Source organism: Oncorhynchus clarkii, chromosome 22, assembly GCF_045791955.1.
Source record: "Oncorhynchus clarkii lewisi isolate Uvic-CL-2024 chromosome 22, UVic_Ocla_1.0, whole genome shotgun sequence".
In the NCBI taxonomy this organism is placed as follows: Eukaryota; Metazoa; Chordata; class Actinopteri; order Salmoniformes; family Salmonidae; genus Oncorhynchus; species Oncorhynchus clarkii.
Window position 1 is genome coordinate 27935880 of NC_092168.1, and position 19373 is coordinate 27955252.

A 19373-nucleotide genomic window follows, 5' to 3' on the forward strand; every position below is an offset into this window, starting at 1 on the left:
AGCTAACTGGTGCTCTCAAATCGCATCCTGATGTCTAGAGCAGATGGGAGTTGTATTCATAACTTTACTAACTTAGCTAGCTAACACATTCTGAGAAAACAAGGGCTGCAGTCCAAACATAATTGTTTACCCTCTCAGCCCTCTTGCCTGTCACTTTCCCTAGCGTCAATCCCCATCGAAACCAGATGCAGTTCGACTACAATATTAAGTTGAGGTCCAATTCACAAAAGTTGCCCCCTCGATTTAGCTTGACGGAGCAAGTGAAGAACTTTGATAATTTTGGAGGTTGATATGACCCACAATTCAATGCAAACTGTAGTCACGTGTCAAACTCCGGTGGCCGCAAAGTGTAAAATTTAATCAACAGAGCTGCATTTTCAGGATGTCAGTTAATATGATGATACTAGCTTGCTAAAATATATAGATGACATTGATTTTAGAGTTGGGAAATTGGCTTAGTCTCATCGTGAGGAGCCTATAATACATAACTAGCGTCATAAACATATTTTGGGGAATTATATTTTTTGGGGGAATAAATGACCAAAGTATTCAACTAATTAGCCAGCTATGGTTAACTGTAGCTTGCTCGGTACATTAATACATTTAGATTGATTGTTTTTAAGCACCAAGGATGTCGCCTCTCCGATCATCGCTTGGGCAAGGGACATTTAGGAACATGTACACTCGACTGTGACGATGTAAAAGGTCATTCAAGGGCTGAGGGTATAGGGCCGAGGGCTGTCGACTTTGAGTTTGGACTGCAGCCAAGTTATATTAAATGGCTGGCTAGCTAGCTAGCGTTAGCAACGTTTGGTGGCCAATGAGACTGAGAGCTAGCTAACCAGCTGAGCTGGCAATTGATGTAACAAAAGTATAACTTCTTCAACAGGCTCTGTCTTTCAGTCCTCATGCGATTTAAACGTAAGCTTTTCCACGGTTTCGGGACTTGACAACAGTTCCTATCCATTGGAGCGGTGTGATTGTTTGTCCAAAGTTCTGGGGCGGGGCTTAGTGAAGGGTCAGTTGAGTTGAAGTGATGCAGGTGGAATATGGAGGCTTTTGCATGTTTCAGCTCTAGCCTTGTCACAGTGATGTCATCCTTCATCCTCCAGAGAGAGCCGAGAGAGAGGCCCTGGCACCAGACCAAGGACAACTAACGTTTTTGACACGTTTACAGACACCTTAATGGATACTTTTAAATTATGCTATTTAAAAAAAAAAGTGTATATACACTGCTCAAAAAAATAAAGGGAACACTAAAATAACACATCCTAGATCTGAATGAATGAAATATTCTTATTAAATACTTTTCTCTTTACATAGTTGAATGTGCTGACAACAAAATCACACAAAAATGATCAATGGAAATCAAATTTATCAACCCATGGAGGTCTGGATTTGGAGTCACACTCAAAATTAAAGTGGAAAACCACACTACAGGCTGATCCAACTTTGATGTAATGTCCTTAAAACAAGTCAAAATGAGGCTCAGTAGTGTGTGTGGCCTCCACGTGCCTGTATGACCTCCCTACAACGCCTGGGCATGTTCCTGATGAGGAGGCGGATGGTCCCCTGAGGGATCTCCTCCCAGACCTGGACTAAAGCATCCGCCAACTCCTGGACAGTCTGTGGTGAAACGTGGCGTTGGTGGATGGAGCGAGACATGATGTCCCAGATGTGCTCAATTGGATTCAGGTCTGGGGAATGGGCGGGCCAGTCCATAGCATCAATGCCTTCCTCTTGCAGGAACTGCTGACACACTCCAGCCACATGAGGTCTAGCATTGTCTTGCATTAGGAGGAACCCAGGGCCAACCGCACCAGCATATGGTCTCACAAGGGGTCTGAGGATCTCATCTCGGTACCTAATGGCAGTCAGGCTACCTCTGGCGAGCACATGGAGGGCTGTGTGGCCCCCCAAAGAAATGCCACCCCACAACCATGACTGACCCACCGCCAAACCGGTCATGCTGGAGGATGTTGCAGGCAACATAACGTTCTCCACGGCGTCTCCAGACTCTGTCACGTCTGTCACATGTGCTCAGTGTGAACCTGCTTTCATCTGTGAAGAGCACAGGGCGCCAGTGGCAAATTTGCCAACCTTGGTGTTCTCTGGCAAATGCCAAACGTCCTGCACGGTGTTGGGCTGTAAGCTGTCCATGCTCTGGACACTACGCTGACAGACACAGCAAACCTTCTTGCCACAGCTCGCATTGATGTGCCATCGTGGATGAGCTGCACTACCTGAGCCACTTGTGTGGGTTGTAGACTCCGTCTCATGTTATCACTAGAGTGAAAGCCCTGCCAGCATTCAAAAGTGACCAAAACATCAGCCAGGAAGCATAGGAACTGAGAAGTGTTCGGTGGTCTCCACCTGCAGAACCACTCCTTTATTGGGGGTGTCTTGCTAATTGCCTATAATTTCCACCTGTTGTCTATTCCATTTGCACAACAGCATGTGAAATTTATTGTCAATCAGTGTTGCTTCCTAAGTGGACAGTTTGATTTCACAGAAGTGTGATTGACTTGGAGTTACATTGTGTTGTTTAAGTGTTCCCTTTATTTTTTTGAGCAGTGTATATACACAGTGCCTTCGGAAAGTATTCAGACCCTTGACTTGTTCCACATTTTGTTACATTACAGCCTTAAACTAAAATGGATTAAATTGTTTATTTTTTTCTCATCAATCTACACACAATAGCCCATATTGACGAAGCAAAAACAGGTTATATAAATATTTGCAAATATATTTTAAAAAATAAATAAAATGGAAATATCACATTTACCTAAGTATTCAGACCCCCCGGATCTGTGCCTTAACACAATCCTGTCTCGTAGCTCTACGGACAATTGCTTCGACCTCATGGCTTGGTTTTTGCTCTGACACACACTGTCAGCTGTGGGACCTTAAATAGACAGGTGTGTTCCTTTCCAAACATGTCCAATCAATTGAATTTACCACAGGTGGACTCCAATCAAGTTGTAGAAACATCCCAAGGATGATCAATGGAATCAGGATGCACCTGAGCTCAATTTCGAGTCTCATAGCAAACGATCTGAATGTAAATAAGGTGTTTCTGTTTTTTATTTTTAATAAAATAGAATTTTATCCATTTTAGAATAAGGCTGTAACGTAACAAAATGTGGAAAAAGTCAAGGGGGTAGTACATTTTCCGAAGGCACTGTATATATAAAAACCTTTTCCTTAAAGTATTACATTATTTTTTTAGTACTCTTACTGTCCACACTACAACAATCAGATACTTAAATACATGTAATTTTGTCCTTGAAACATTTAATTGAAGTTCCATTCATTCCTATGGAGGACTGTGCCTACTTGGGAGTGCAAAATATGTCTGGACAGTGGCTTCAAAGCCTCTCAATGGCAAATACATACTGTCAGCAATCCGGGGTTTATATAAGACATGTCCAGTGTGTAACCCTGGAATCTTAATATGTTCAAAACCCTACAAAACCAGCTGCAATCACATACATTTGGCAGTTTCTGAGAGGATGAAACCACTTCAACATATGCTACACAGATATAGAATAAATTACACTGTTAGGGTGAATATACTGCAGATGCTTTATAGACCACGTTGATAATCAGTGGCCAAGCCTGTCAAAATAAACCCAGCCACTAAATCTGCAGCGTATTGACTCTACTCTGATGAGAATCAGTTCATCACTGTGTCAATGGGAGAGCAAAGCAAATCGTTAGTCATCTGGCAGATGTCGTCTTGACTTTGCAAACTGTTTTCCTTGGCTGGTTTGGGGCCAGCAGCCTTGGTGGCCATCCTTGGCAGATACTGGTTGAATAAAATGTCCCTGCCCGCTCTCCCTCTTTTGCGTCTGCCTGCCTCTAGAACTTGCCTCACTTCTCGCCCCAGAGTGGCAGAGTTACCGTCACTTCCAGCACATTCCCTCAGGCTAGAAAAAGACGTTGTCGCAGAGGGGGATAATAGAGTGGGGCGATAGGTTTGGAGTGGGGACCAAGTCCGGAGCATTGGTCATGTCCGACCACAACTCATACAGTCTCTGGAAGGTAAATACTGTACCAGCTCTCCTTTTGTTCTCCGTTCCTACCATGGTTGGTGTAAATATTGATATTTTAACATTTTTATTTGGCTTGTTTCTTCTCTGATTCGTTTTTTTATTTTCTGTTTGTTGTTAGAGGTCAGAGGTGACATTGTGGTGAGTGTGTTTGAGGGGGACATCAGGGACAGTGAGCTGCTGAGCACAGCGTGTAAGGGAGCATCGGAGGTCTACCACACTGCGTCCGTCATAGATGTCATCGAGAAGGTGGACTACAGCAAGATCCACGGAGTCAACGTCAAAGGTATGGTCGAGTTTCACTGAAGCATTGGGTTGGGATTGGCAGCAGTCCTGAGTGAAATGTCCGATACTTTCAAATACTTGAGCTGCACTTGAAAACTGAATTGACCCTGCTAATATACTCATTAATCTAATTTATTCCTCAGGAACCCAGCTCCTTCTGTAGACGTACGTCCAGGAAAGCATGGCGTCCTTCATCTACACCAGCAGCATTGAGGTGGCCGGCCCCAATGCCAACGGAGACCCCATCATCAACGGTGACGAGAACACACCCTACACGTGCTCTATAAAGTTCCCCTTACTGCAGGACCTAAAAGGAAGCTGAGCGGGTCACACTGCAAGCCCAGGGCGAGGGGCTCCACCTGCACCCTCAGACCAATGTACATCTACGGAGAGTGCTGACGATTTCTGCTGGGCCACATGAGCGACGGGATTCCGAACAGGGACGTATTGTACCGTACCTCCCACCCAGGAGGCCCAGGTGAACCATGTGTATGCGGGGAACGCAGCGCTGGCCCACCTCCAGGCCGCCCGCGCCCGCCCTGCGAGACCCCCAGCGGAGAGGCCCCATCGGAGGGAACTTCTACTACATCTCAGACGACACACCGCCCATCAGCTATTTTGACTTCAACCGTGTTGTGTTGGCGCCGTTGGGCTTCAGGTACCCGCCCATAAACCGGCAGCTCCTCAGCATGCTGAACATGCCCTTTAGCTTCACCTATCGGAGGTCTCAGAGGGACATGGGGTACGTCCCCCGGTATAGCTGGGAGGAGGTACGCAAGTGGACCATGTATTGGTTAGCATCCCAGTTACCCAAAGAAAGAAAGTGAATAAAGGCTAAATAACTGCCCAAGGCGCTGCCTGTAAGACTGTTCCTATAGCTGACCATCCCCTGGTCCATGCTTATAATCATTATCACAGTGGTCTGTAAATGTGTATATTAAAGTTGCATGACAGATTACAGTTGCAGGTCCATCTCTAGGTTCACATGGACTAGTATAAAGGTAGAATTGGTAATCCAATGCTGAAATGTAGCTTATGTAACAGTGAGTGTCACCCCCAGATGGCCAGAGTCCAGCATGAAAACAAACAGGCATTGATCATCGGTGAGGTCATGGATCCACTGCCAGTGCCCTCCAAGCCCCCATACAGACTAAGCACTTGACCAAGCACTGGGTCCTAAGCAAAACACCGACCAACGACTGGAGCAGGAGGGGTACATGGGTATGTGGGTATGTTTTCATAAGCCTAGTTTACTGTGCCAGCTGAGCTTTACGAGAAAGCAGGGAAGGAAATTCCTCCAACCCCCCATCTCTGTACTGTAATCAGATGTTGTAACTTAATATTTCAATGCCAGGCATTGTGAAATAACGTATTTTGTTCGACTTAATTCTCTTAAGGAGATTCCTGCCCTGTTTGAGGTTACTGTTGACCAGTAGAGGATTGAATGGCATTTCTAGATCCAAAGGGAACTACAGTACTATTAAATAGTCATTGCATAACTTCAAGCACTGTTGGGAGGGAAAATAGGTTTTCCAAAGCTAAGGATCTGAGGCACTGTTCACCAACCTAAGCGGTAAAGCTACAGAGCAAGTTACCAATCGTGACATTCTTCTTTCAAGAGAATGGGCTGGAAACTGAAAACAGCGGAAACTTTTCTCAGTATTTTAGCATTCTACATCACGTCCACAGTAGGTAAGTACCACTCATCTCTATTGCAGAAGCTTCTTCCTAATACATTTTCATGTAATGAATAAACACTATCCTTGCTCTAAGCATATTTATTATAGCATATGCCACTTCACTGTATGTAAATAACTCTGTTGTGAAACATGATTTTTTTTTGTGCAAATGGTGAATCTGTCATTGTTGTTGTTGGTGGTGGTGGTGTTGTTGTCGTCAAGGTTCTTTATGGACATTTCTCCTCTGAACCAGCAGGGGAGGATGAGGAGCCCAGATCAGAATGTGCTGACTTCAACAACACGACCTGGCTGGAGTACCGTCAGCAGGGCAGCAAGCTACAGGTGCAATACCTGCTTCTGACACGCAAGAATACAGACTGTGCCAGCCTCTTCAGTCAGGAGTCCCTCAGCAACAACAACTCCTACTTCAACTCCTCCCTACCCACCAAGATCATTGTCCATGGATACAGGTAAGGAGAAGGGGAGGGAGGTCAAAAACATGACACGGTCATTTCATACTCTCTTTACAGAGGTGAGAGAGATAGAGAGAGAAGTTATGTTGATGGGCACATATAAAGTCCAAGGGGATCTACAAATAAAACGTATAAGCTATCTCCCTCCCTCCCCCTTCCTTCCTCCTTCCCTCCCAGGGCTCTGGGCAGTAAGCCGTCCTGGGTGAAACAGCTGGCCCAGGCTCTGCTGCGGGCGCAGGATGCCAATGTGGTGGTGGTGGACTGGGTCTATGGGGCCTCCTTCGCCTACAATCTGGTGGTGGAGAACTACAAGGAGGTGGCCGTCCAGATATCTGTCCTCATTAACCAGCTCCAGGTCAGGGCCTAATCATTTGTTTATGTTTACATACTAATAAATGCAATCTCAATGTTCACTGACCAACAGCAAATTAATTTAAAAGTAATGAAAATAACGTAGAACTGATGTCTGTCTCACAGAACCATGGATGCAAACTGGAGTCATTTCACTTCATTGGGGTTAGCCTCGGGGCACACGTGTCTGGATTCGTGGGGACCCTGTTCAAGGGGGAGATAGGGAGAATCACAGGTGAGCTCCATCTGTGTCTGACCCAGTAACAGTTTCACAGGGCCCCTACTGTCTGCAGAACAAGGCTCTACAGGGCCAGACAACGACTGGTCACCACAAAGCAGGGCAGTCACTCACCCTTTCATCTCTGCCAATTGGACTGAATGAGGCTTTCAGCGAAAGAGAGAGCACTCTCCAGAAAACAACAACAGCAGACATTGAAAAGCGCTGCTCTGAATTTGTGAACGATGGAGACGTTACCCTTCTGAGGACACACAACGGCACAACAATGCATACAATTGTCTGTCTTCACATTATCTCTGGTGTTTTTGTCTGAGTAGAGGCATTCAGCCCTGTGATGTGAAGTAGTCTGAATGTTTAGGTGCAGCAAGTCACAGCTGTGTGTGTGTGTGTGTGTGTGTGTGTGTGTGTGTGTGTGTGTGTGTGTGTGTGTGTGTGTGTGTGTGTGTGTGTGTGTGTGTGTGTGTGTGTGTGTGTGTGTGTATCAGAAGTGTGTGGGGCCCAGAAGTCCCCACAAGAAAAGTAAACAAACAACAATTTGACCAACTGGGGACATTTTGTTTGTCCCCACGAGGTCAAATGCTATTTCTAGCGGGACTAGGGTTAAGGTTAGAATTAGTGCTAGGGTTAGGGTTAGGAACTAGGGTTAGTTTTAGGGTTAGGGTTAAGAACTAGGGTTAGGGTTAGGGTTAAGGTTAGGTTTTTGGGTTAATGTTAAGGTTAGGGTTAGGGGTTAGAGAAAATATGATTTTGAATGGGATTGAATTATGTCCCAATAAAGTTAGCTGCACAAGACTGTGTGTGTGTGTGCCATATGCCCCCTCTTTTTGCTGTAAAACTGCCCCATAGCAAAATGAGTAGAATTGCAGGAAATTAACTCTAAAACCGCTAGCAAGAGGAGGGCTGCTTAAAGGTTTTACTCGCACGGCTCTGTATGGATGTGTGTACGCAGACTTACGAGCCACCGTGGCCCCTCACGAAGAGTTCACATTTTTTGTTAACCCCAACCCCATCAAAGTTTCCCATCCCTGCTGTAGCCTATCACTCACTCACCTCAGTCATTCACTGCTCTGTCTGTATCTCCTCCTGTAGGTCTGGACCCAGCTGGGCCCATGTTTAAGGGAGCTGACACGTTTGACCGTCTTGACCCCTCAGATGCACTGTTTGTGGAGGCCATCCACACAGACTCTGACTGTAAGAGAACACACAAACAATGTTATTGCAAAGAGATTTCTGCAATTATCTTTCCACCTAGTTTGCTGGTTATTGGGCTAGGTAGCTAGCTTGGATGCTAGTGTGTTCTGTTTTGTTGTAGGTCTAGTTCCTCTGCAATTCTGTCATAGTCACTACACAAAGGTTGGCTGCACCCCAACAACACTGCTTACCTGACAATCTCCTGATATCAGCCTTTTGTCTATATTTTCTCTCAGACTTTGGTATCTCCATCCCTGTTGGCCATGCTGACTTCTTCCTGAATGGCGGGATGGACCAGGCAGGTTGCGCTCGCTCAAGGTTTGAGTCAAGTAAGTGTGTGCTTTTGCCGCCAAAATGTTTAATTGGTGCAATGTTATTTAAATTGAGAAGCACATCCTACTACAATTGGCATAGAGGCCTGTGCAGGGGCGTCATAGGGGGCACAGGGGCACGTGTTCCCTCAGATTTATTTGTTTATTTGTTTGGTTGTTTCTCTGTAATACTACTAGCCCACCTAGCAATTTTATGAAGTTGGATTTAGCTAGCCCAGATAGATTCACAACATCCCAACCTGATAACTAGCTATCTTAGCTGGCATGCCTGCTGGCAAGGTTGGTAGAATTTAGAAAAGCAATAAATAACTAAATGTACTGACTAAGACTCACATTCCTTTCAATCTTTTACCCAGATTTTAGCAGTGATGAAGAGAAGTATATTTAGTTTCTTAAAAAATAAGAACCACCAGTCAGTTGGATACAAACACCTCAAGAGGTATGCTTAAATATGCAAAAAAAATAGACATGTTTTTTTTATTTTTATATAGAATCAATTATAACAATTATGTCTCTAAATTGCAGGAAAATATGTTTCAGGTGTTTGAAAAATGCTATATTCTACAGCGTCCATGATGCCCCTGTGCATGTGTATGATAGTATGATATGCCTACATAAACTTCAGACATGTCATTATCAACTAAGCACTAACATCCACTGCTAGCAAGCAGATATATTTGGTGGTAAGCTGATGGCTACCTGAGCCTCTTCGTTTGTTGTCAGTTCTTGTCTACTTTCCAGTGTATGGCTATGTGATCTGTGACCACATGAGGGCGCTCCACGTCTACATAAGCGCACTGAACGGGACCTGCCCACTGACTGGCATCCCTTGTTCCAGCTATGAGGAATTCCTCAAGGGGCGCTGTTTAGGCTGCCAAGGTGTCTTCAATGGCACATGTCCACAAATAGGTAGGGTTATCAACATGACACAATTTCCTGAAAACTAAACCAACCTGTTGTCTGTGAGTACTTTGATCATTGGAATGTAAAAAATATAAATAAGCCACTTCATACATGTATAGTAGGCTATATGTAAATTATTTTCATCATGTTCATATTTTGATATTTTGAATAGGCCTAATCATATTAAAAGTTCCCAGCACACTTTCCATTTTCATCTTAATCAGATTTCACTCAATGAGAGATAGGGCTTCTGTCTGACCTAGCTAGTGTCACGTCTGGTCTAGTGTCCACTTACAGTATCACTGTGGCCACTGGCACTGCAGATACAGTTACAGACATACAGTATACAGACAAAGAGGTTAATGTAGTCTGGAGGCCTTTCATCTGTCATAGATGCGATAGGAAGGGCTACTTTACATCCATGTGTCCTTGTCTGTTTCAGGGTTATTGGAGAACAGCGGTATGACAGCCTCTCCTCTTCCTCAACAAGAGAAGCTTTTCCTCCTGACAACCTCTGCACCTCCTTTCTGTGGTGAGTAGCTGCATCTAGCCTTCCTCTCGTGATCTCGGACTGACTGTCCAGCCGTTTTCATGACACATCACCACTACTTTCACCCCACAGTTGAATGCTTAAATAAAGCCATATTTGAAGTGATGATGATAAACGTATTGTCCGTCCCCCTCCGCCACCCTCTCCCCCTCAGCCCATCACATCCTGGTGCAGCTAGAGGTATCCCCCCTGGACAAGACTGCTGAGGTGCAGGTGACCCTAAGAACCAGTGGACTTCCTGAAACAGAGCACAGACTCAGGCTGTAGGTATAACAACCTCTAACCTCACTGTTAGAGACAAAACAAATATTTAGACAGCAGCATGAATCACAGCTGTTCACTTTATGATACGTAAACATGGATTATATTCTCAGTAACAGTCATGCTGTGTGTGTGTGTGTATTCTAGAGAGACAGACGGTACAGTTTACAGGAGGGTGATAGCCCACCTGGTGCCACTGTGTGAGATAGACTCCATCCAGCTGAAGAACACTGGAGCACGCTTCTACAGACAGGGAGACATCCACTTTGTGTCTGTCTGTATATCAGAGTTCCCCTCTGTCGGGTATATGTCCTTTCATCTATTTAAAACACACACACACACACACACTCACACACACACAGTCTGTGTGTGCGTACCTGTGCGTGCATATGACACTGTTTCTCATCTGTTTCTCTTTCAGAGAAGTGGAGTTGTTGTGTGTGAAGAAGATTGACATTAGACGAGGATCTCCGTGGAACCATGATTTTGTGCAGCTGTGTGGGAATGACTGAGAACCCTTATGTCCTGAACACACACAACCTATGCACCAACATCTGTTTCTTTCGCTGTGTCAACTTCCCAATAGTTCTGAACTGGCATCCTCTCCTCGTCTCCTTTCCTTTGTCATCAATGATGTGGAATGCTTTGAGCAGTAAGGAGGAAGCCTATCCTGTCCTTATCATTAGGCATGAAGGAAAGGAAATTAGGAGAGTTTTACTGGGACGTAGTCTGTTTCCAGCTCACACAGAAACACACACACATGCAGCCAATAGCTCCTGTTGGAAATATACATACAAACACACTCACACACTCATATGTTACTGATGGACCACCTACAGCCAGACTACGCTACAATTGTCTTCTGGTGACATTTGTTCTGTATTTTCTAATAGCGTTAGTATCGCTGTACATAATCATTCCGATGCAGCTGAATGTTACTTTATTAATAAGAACTTCTGTTGAAGCAAAACAGCTCTGAGAAGCAGGGGTGAGCAATGTGTTCAAATTGTGATGAGTTTGAATACCTCGTCATGATAAACTTGAAGACTCAATCTTATTCGGACTGAGGATGGAGGAGAGAGGAGACAGATATGAAAAATTGACAGTCAATGTATTTTCACCAAGAACTTTATGGAGAAAGATTGGCCCCATGAAAATACATGTTTATCACATTATGTATATGTAGGCCCACATTTTTTTTTGGGGGGGGGGGGGGGGGGGGGGGGGGGGACAACAAAAACAAAATAGTAGAGTCCCTGTTCTATGTTTTCTGTCTAAATGTACTAAATGTGTGTGAGACATCTCACCTTTACAAGCACGTAGACAAAATGCAGAAGTGTGTGTCTGCCTGTTAAATTTGGAATCATGATTTGAAAATATGTATGCAGGAAGAGAAAACCCTTTTAGCATGCTCTCAGTCAAACATTATTCTCCCAGATTATGTCTGCACAAACAAACAAGATTAACGTGCCCCTAGCTAGCCAACCCAACCCCGGCTGTTAAAACATCTAATGCACATGATTAGTTTAATGTGGAATCATAATAGAATAATCCTATCTCCACTTCAAAAGGCTTTCCATCCAGATGAATGGGAGATGTGAGGGACATAATAAAAAGAGTATACGATTCTTTTCTGTGACATTAACTAATAAATTCAGTTAATAACATAATTATGTTCAGTGTCCAGAGTCTCACTCTCTCCTTTATTGTCATGCACAGATGACATCACAGGAGTGAGATAATGTTAGGTGAGAGACTGGGATGTGGTGTTGGGTGGGCCTGATTCCACCCAGGACAGTGGTGATAGTTATATCCCAGGTTGTCTTTCCTGCAGTTCCACTGGTCTTCTCAGGAAAATGCTGTAGATATGCATAAACATTTTGTGATAGTGTTATAAGCTGCACAACATGACTGTAATAAAGACAACCTGGAACTGTTTGCACTTTTGGTAAAACTATCACAGCTTAGGGGTGTCTGTGGGAGCCAGAGGAGCTCTTCCTCTCTGGTATCGCATTGGTAGAGTCCCAGCGGTTTCCCCTCCTGTGGAATAAACAGAGAACATCTGTCAAAAAACAAGCATAACTGTTACTACGACAACCTTCCTTATGGCAGGCAAGCAGATCATATTCACCTTGTCCAAGTACAGAGAGTATTTAATTTTCACCTAAATGCTATGTATCACGCATTACAGCTGAACATATAGTATGGTGTAAGATTGCAACATGATGATCTCACAACGAACGTTCCCATTGGTCGAATTACACCGGCATAGTCCTCACATTCCTGACAACAGGTTAACAGTGAGAGATGGAGGAACTACTGATCTGGGATGTCACAATGACATGGATTGATAGGCTGTTCTCTGAGCCTGGCTGGTCTCTGCTTTCACATGACCCACATCCCTCGCCCTTCTCTCATCCCTTACCCCTGTCAAACCCTCCCCCCTCTCATTCCCTTGCTTGCCGTAGCCACTGACCATGGCCTGCATCTGAAGGTCAGCAGCAGCCTTTACAATGACAGCAGAGCCAGAGCCCTCCAACAAGCACCCAGCAGCTGTCCTGGAATCCAACCCCCTTCCTGCCCCCCTCTCCCTCCTCCGCCCGAAGCACGATCTGCCCTCGGTTGGGTCAGGGAGGATTTTGGGATAGGGGGAAAGGGAGGGGGTAGTGGGTAGGCATGTGGATTAATGGCATGGCACTGGATCTCTGTCTGCCAGGATATCCCCAGTTTCCAGCAGGCTCTAATCATTGCCTCTGTCAGAGAAAAACACACAGATGATTGCCAGCCTCTCACCCTGCTGTCTCCCTATCCTGGTCCAAACTACAAACCTCCAACATATATACAGATGGTACCCCCATCTGTTTGAACCAACATAAGCTATCAGAGTCACCCTCAGGTAAACTGTTGTGTACAACACTGTCTTTCATCTGGCCAAGCTTTGGAATCCAGCCAGAAAGTACAGTCTAACTAACCTAGCTAAACAAACACACTCTCCATACACACTCTACAGTACATCCAGCTACCAAGAGGGCATGCCACATACCGGAAGAGGAGTGGTGGAGAGGCTGTAATATACTGTACATACATATACAGTATAACATAGAGAATTAGACCAGCAAGAGTTTTGGGGGTAGAGCTCCTGAGGCTTCAGATCTCCATTGAGATGGAGTGGAGGTAAACTGTATAACAACAATCCTCAGAGACAGAGAGGGTACCCAAGAGGCGAGGTGTCCCAGTTCTGCCAACTCTTTGGTCAATCTAATGTTCTTCCCTTCAGGCTCATTCATTTTGAACAAGAAATGTATTAAGATTACTAACTCAGTCTCTAAACATTCATATAATTTAAAAAAACGAAGGACCAAGCAGTGCATAGCCTCTGCATAAGATAGATGGAATATGTGTGAAAACAAACAGAAAATCACTTAAATAATTGCAAAGTTGAAATGAGGTTCTTTAACACAGGGCATTGCCATTTTAAAACTGGATTAGTGAGAGTGTGGACACAGCAAGCAAAACACGCAAACGCCCCCAGCCCACCCTCTCACTGCACACAGGTGTACTTACATGTAGCTTAAGTAGTGGCCCAGTGTGTTAGCTCCAGCAACCTGCCCTCTACCTCAAATAATCCCTCTCACTCCCATAATCCATTAAGGACCCCGTCATATCAGCAAAGTCCTCCAGGACCAGGCTGGTGGAGTCCTCACCAGAGAGCATCTCCATGTCTGAGGGCCAGGGCTGGCGCTGGGGGTGTGGGCCTTGGGGTTGGCGGGGGCTTGCAGTTGATGGGTTGGGGGACTTCTCTTGTATCTGCAGCCGTGGGGTCGGGGGTGTTGGAGGCTCTGACTTCTGGTAGGCAGGCACCGGGACCACATCCACCACTGCTGCCTCCTGCTGCTCCACTGGGTCTACCCGGTCCCTTGCACTACCACTGCCGCTACAGACCTCACCCTCGCTGCCCGGGGGTGAGGGGGCCAGGACATGGTAGAGACTGGGCAGGCGGATGTCGAGGCGCACACCGCTCTTGGCAAAGAGCTTATCATTGAGTGAGTAGAGCTTGTTGGCAATGTCGCTGCCCAGCATGACGGAGAAGAGGCGGGTGATGTAGCGATCCTTGGACAGCAGCATGTAAAGGCGGCGCCGGCGCCACGAGATGTAGCGGCAGTCCGTCTCCGCCGTCAGGGTCACCTGGTGGTTATGAATGTCAAAAGTCAGGGGTAAGTGTGAAGGACTTACCCCTGGCTTCAGAAATGAATAAATGAATGAATGAATGACGAGAATCCGTCCAGTACCTGAAAGTTCCCCTCCTCATTGGGTCTGAGAGACTCCCACTCAGGAGAGTCGAGGAACTGGAGTGGGAAGATGTAATGGAGGAACTGTCCTTCTAGAGACACACGGATCCTACCAGGGAGAGCAGGAAAGGGCAAGGTTAGTAAGAGAGGAGAGGGGGAAAGTATGGATAGGTGATAATGAGAGAAGAAAGGGAATACACACATCACTAGGTTTGATCCAAAACCTTGAAACAAGTTAACGTGAATATCTATGTCCTTAACCTCAAACACTCAGGGAAGTAATCCAAGTTAGACATAGACAGAGGAAAACATCTATTCTTGGTTTATAAATCACAGACATTCCAACAGTGCTCTTTCATGTCTGATTAATGTTGATGGTATTCATTTGAATCAATTGAAACTAGGAATTGCTTGTCATAAACAGATGTCATCTTATGACACCAAATGTTATTTGCATATGATAATAATTAGCTATCCTGAAGTTATAAACTTGACTTGCACTCACATAGCTGTCAGTACCATTAATGAACCATTCATTTTAGAGGCAGTATGTGAGGAGTTAGTTAACTGTGTTGGTACACAACCTAAGGAGAGCAAATTTTTTCACAACACTTTAGCAGCCGCCAGACCTGGGTCAAATACATCGTATACTTCCAAAATCTTGAACAGCACTTGATTTAATTTGCCCGGTACAATGGAATCAATGTAATAGTCCCACATGAGCTAAATCAAGCACACCTCAAGTACTTGAAAATAAAGTGCTTGACATTATGTATTTGACCCAGCTGTCTGCCGCTAAGGGGAGCAAGTACACTACAGTGAGTCAGTAACACGAATACTCTGTGTTTTACAACGTCTGGGGCTGACATTTTAACCATACCCTCCCAATCCCAGCACACACACTAAACCTGATATTAGTCAAAAAGCTAAGAAGTGATGGAGTCACTGCTGAGGACCAGTGTTGGGGAGTAGTGAATTACATTTAGTTCAACTAGTAATTGCATTACATTTTGCAGTAGCATGGTGGTAGTTGAACTAAATTAAAATCTTGGTAGTGTTTTCAGGAAGTAATATTTTTTTTTTGCCATGTAGTGGTGTAGCTAACTACTGGAATTACACAGTACTTGATTTTAGCTCAAATAAAATATGGGTGAAGTAGTCCTTTCTTTTTCAATATCAGACATGCCTAATTCTCACTTGAAACACTTTGTGCCTAATATGAACTTTTTGTGTTTAATAGGCTAAATTACACATTATGTTAACATCTGACTCCAGAGTGATCTGTTCTTGCAATTTGTAGAATATGACATTTCAGTTTTAGATATGATCATTTTTCAGGAAGTAGTTTGGATTTAGTGAACTAGTAACTTCAGTTAAGTAAGATGTGTTTTTCTTAAGGGTAGCTTTAGTGTAGCTTATCTTCTTCCAGTGTGAGGTAATTGGTAGCTTGGTAAACTATATTTTCAGAGTAAATTCTCCAACACTGCTGAGGACACATGACCTCTTAAAAGTGTTCTGTATTTAATTATATTGTTGGTAAGTGATATATCTCACTCAGGTTTCCATAAGCCATAGTCTAAGCCATTGTTTTTTTTGGACAGACAGATCAAGAGATAAAATGCTAAGAGAAGAACATTCACTGGGAACACTAACTCTACTACCTGACAATTGCAATCTACCTACAGCAATGTAACTAAACTACAGTTAGCTATGTTCCTCCAGCAACTCAACTAAAACAAGACTCAGGTCTGTTCCAATATCTCCAGTAACATACTACCAAGAACAAACAAAGTAATGTACTATTGATCATGCATTCTAAGTGGTATGATACAGACATTAGAACTGACACCCTCCTCTCGCTCACCTCCCTGACAGCAGAAAGGATAGCTGATTGATGGGCGTCTTGCCCTCCACTGCGTAGGTCTCCTCTACTCTTAGGGCCAGCACCTTGTTCTCACAGGCCCCCACAATGTCTTTGAACACCTGTACGGGCACGTCCAGGGGCAGGTAGATGGCTGAGTAGAGGGCCAACAGCTCCTCGCTGGACAAACCATCCTGTTGCAGCCTGTATATGAGGTGGCAGATCTGGAACACGCAGGCCACCAGCAGCAGCAGGTTCCAGGTGAACACATCCACCCCACACATGGTCATCCAGCCCCACAGGGCCAGGCAGGTGAAGGCAGGCGTCATGAAACCAAAGATGAACAGGGAGCCGTAGGCGCTGCTGCCCCCCATGTACCCCAGGAACAAGACAGTGTTGCCCAGGTGGTAGAAGGCCCCCTCTGTGTTGTTGGTCCAGCCATCACATGGTGGATGGCCGTAGAAAACCGTCTCCAACAGGGTGGAGTTGTCTGCACTCATGGTGGAGGGAGGCTGTTATTCCAAACAAAACTGTCGAGTTGTTCAATAAGTCCCAAAAAAACAGTTACACTCAGAATATTCCAAAGTTTACTACGCTACCTGAGGTCAAAGCTGGAAGAAAAAGTTTGTCCCCCACTCAAGCCTCAAGTTGTTGTTGTTACTTTACCAGTGAGTCTGAAAAGTTGTCACTGGAGTTGGTCTATTTCTTAAAAGTTCAATCAAGGTATTGTCAAAACAGAGAATACGTTGCCAAAAATAGTATGAATTGTCAAAAGTTGCTCTGTTGCTCTCTTACGTACAGCTGGACTACAGATCTTTGTCCTGCTTCAGTTATTACACCATAAATATGATTGGAATGGATTTCTCCCTTCTTTTCCCCGTCTATATTTTGCTGTGTCTGTCTCTTGATTTTCTCTCTATTTTACTCAGCCATTTGCTTACTCTGGAGAGCTCACAGTTGGCAGTACAGAGAGAGAGAGGGAGGGAGAGGGGAGAGAGAGGGAGAGGAGGAAAGAGAGACCCCTAGTAGGATAACCATGTTTGGAATTGAAACCCAAGGAGTAGAAAGGCACAGACAGAAAGCAGACCAACTACTTATCATAACACTGCTGGGGAGAGAGAGGAAAAATGGAGAGGGGGGAGCGAGATGATAACAAGTGACAGAGAGAGAGAGAGAGAGAGAGACCCTTGAATTGAATTGAGAGAGAGAGGCTATAGTCATGCCTCCAGGTAAGTCACACCAATAAAAACTCTCCCTTCTGCCAAAACGGAACCATCTTTTAATTAACAGAATACTTATTTGGCCCCTAAACCTCTGGTTCAATGTGGGGCCAAGAGAGTGGGTCTGCTCGGTGTATATTTAAATAGTAGAATTACAGTGTAGGTCGGGTTTCAAAAATTCACCATGCCCCACCAGTTAGACACTGTTCTAAGGGGACTGTGTCACTGGAATAGGGGTCAGGGTGAAGTGAGTGGCTTTGATATCTTACCACTTGGGATATATTCAAAGCCACACATGATTCTGGTGTGTGTGCGTGTTGTCTTAGAGATTCACAAACAATTAGAACTGAATGTTACATTTGCTTCAAAAGCACAGGTGCTTTGAATCATATAGACTTGTCTAATGATTATATACAAGGTGTGTAGGCTATGCCCCCACTCACATCTTTCTCGTACTGTACACATACTATCTCCTTTACTTGTGTGTATCAAAGACATCAGTCAAGCAACGGCTGTTCACATGGCAGTCCTGAGTAGCTCCCGCCCTCTGCAGCAGCAGATAAGTTGGAAAGGTCACAGTGTAGGGCTGGTTCCCTGGCATGGCATGACATCCATACAAGGCATTGGGCCAGGGAAAGGGTGCCAATGCAGAGATATCTCAGTGTTCTCTCTGCTAGTATATTACAATGACATTCTTCAGCAGGACACAAAAACAAGATGTATCACAGATACTTGTCCTAAACTACCAAGAAACAAATTGTGCTGGGAAGATTTCTGCAGTTGGTACATTCCAGGTTGTTAACTGCCTAAAATACCTACGTCAATCTATTTGCAGAATTTGGGACACTGGCAACGCTCATTACATTTCCATTAAGCACTTGGCTCCTTTGCAGCGCACAGGCCATTGAATGACCTCCATATCACTGCTCATTATGTTCGCATATTTAGCAAGCATCAGGTCTTTAAAAATGCAAGTCCATTGCTAGCAAGCAGGCTTCTAAACTGCAAGGTACTCAGCACTTTACAGAACAGTGGCACCTGGGGCTGTGTGTATACAGGGAGCCCAATTAAGATATATATATTTTTTCACTAGCTGGTCTTTTGACCAATCAGATCAGCTCTTTTGCTTATAATTAGGCAAAAGATCAGAATTGGGCTCTGTGTAAAGGCAGCTCTTGTTGTGAGAAGAATTCAGATATGCCAAGTGTTGACTTGAGCAGAAGTTATTTTAAGCCAAAGTGCATACCAGAGAGAGCAGCTGTCACAAGCCAGCCTCAAACAGGAAGGAGAATATCAAAGGACATTCAAACCAGGAAGTTTTTGCAGGGTGACAGGAAGTAAAGTCTGCCTATGTGTATATAGTTATGGCGTCAGTATGGTTCAGCATGAAATTAGGACAGTACTGCATCCTTAAACGGCAATCCGCAGTTGAAACAAAGCTTTTATCCCGTCCCCATTTCACTAAAATTCTGAGGGATGGGGCTGGAAAAATGTAATCACTCTTAAATGTAGTTAGAACTATGTATGCAAGGACTAACCATCCATGATATAAAAAGGTGTTTTAACCATGTTGAGGCTATATAAGGTTTACATTTACTTTGTTCTTATTCCAATGTTTATAAACAATATTATATTTTGGTTTCTGGTTGGGTACATTTAAACTAAGCTCAGGGGGCATTTATAAAGTT

General features: G+C 44.5%; 2 protein-coding genes and 1 pseudogene across 10 annotated transcripts; 2 read left to right on the forward strand and 1 right to left on the reverse strand.

Moving 5' to 3' along the window:
• Positions 1-908: 908 nt before the first annotated feature.
• Positions 909-5164, forward strand: LOC139380109 (3 beta-hydroxysteroid dehydrogenase/Delta 5-->4-isomerase-like; annotated as a pseudogene).
• Positions 5165-5434: 270 nt separating this feature from the next.
• LOC139380722 (phospholipase A1 member A-like) lies at positions 5435-11985 on the forward strand. Of its 8 annotated transcripts, none has more exons than XM_071123688.1 (12): positions 5435-5558; positions 5957-6029; positions 6270-6486; positions 6667-6844; positions 6967-7075; positions 8168-8269; positions 8506-8598; positions 9343-9510; positions 9947-10036; positions 10209-10317; positions 10463-10618; positions 10737-11985. In XM_071123688.1, the coding sequence occupies exons 2-12, from the start codon at positions 5960-5962 to the stop codon at positions 10825-10827; spliced, it is 1383 nt and encodes a 460-aa protein (XP_070979789.1). In that variant the 5' UTR covers positions 5435-5558; positions 5957-5959; the 3' UTR covers positions 10828-11985. The 8 variants fall into 8 exon arrangements, with proteins under 8 accessions (XP_070979789.1, XP_070979787.1, XP_070979785.1 ...); XM_071123686.1 differs by having other exon boundaries at positions 5437-5558; positions 6273-6486; positions 9325-9510; XM_071123684.1 differs by having other exon boundaries at positions 5438-5558; positions 9325-9510.
• Positions 11533-17535, reverse strand: LOC139380724 (popeye domain-containing 2-like). Of its 2 annotated transcripts, none has more exons than XM_071123693.1 (4): positions 16469-17535; positions 14605-14713; positions 14020-14500; positions 11533-12355 (listed from the first exon to the last, which is right to left on the reverse strand). In XM_071123693.1, exons 1-4 carry the CDS (start codon positions 16963-16965, stop codon positions 12273-12275), a joined length of 1170 nt encoding a protein of 389 aa, XP_070979794.1. In that variant the 5' UTR covers positions 16966-17535; the 3' UTR covers positions 11533-12272. The 2 variants fall into 2 exon arrangements, with proteins under 2 accessions (XP_070979794.1, XP_070979793.1); XM_071123692.1 differs by having other exon boundaries at positions 13880-14500.
• Between the last annotated feature and the right edge of the window lie 1838 nt (positions 17536-19373).

Excerpts from the sequence above, each read along its gene's own strand:
- LOC139380722 (XM_071123682.1), top strand. Across the intron at positions 6,845-6,966 it reads TCCTCATTAACCAGCTCCAG|AACCATGGATGCAAACTGGA; the intron begins GTCAGGGCCTAA and ends TCTGTCTCACAG. Across the intron at positions 9,511-9,946 it reads TGGCACATGTCCACAAATAG|GGTTATTGGAGAACAGCGGT; the intron begins GTAGGGTTATCA and ends TGTCTGTTTCAG.
- LOC139380724 (XM_071123692.1), bottom strand. The coding sequence starts at position 16,965 with ATGAGTGCAGACAACTCCACCCTGTTGGAGACGGTTTTCTACGGCCAT. Across the intron at positions 14,714-16,468 it reads TCCTTTCTGCTGTCAGGGAG|GATCCGTGTGTCTCTAGAAG; the intron begins GTGAGCGAGAGG and ends TCTCCCTGGTAG. Across the intron at positions 14,501-14,604 it reads ATGAGGAGGGGAACTTTCAG|GTGACCCTGACGGCGGAGAC; the intron begins GTACTGGACGGA and ends CATAACCACCAG.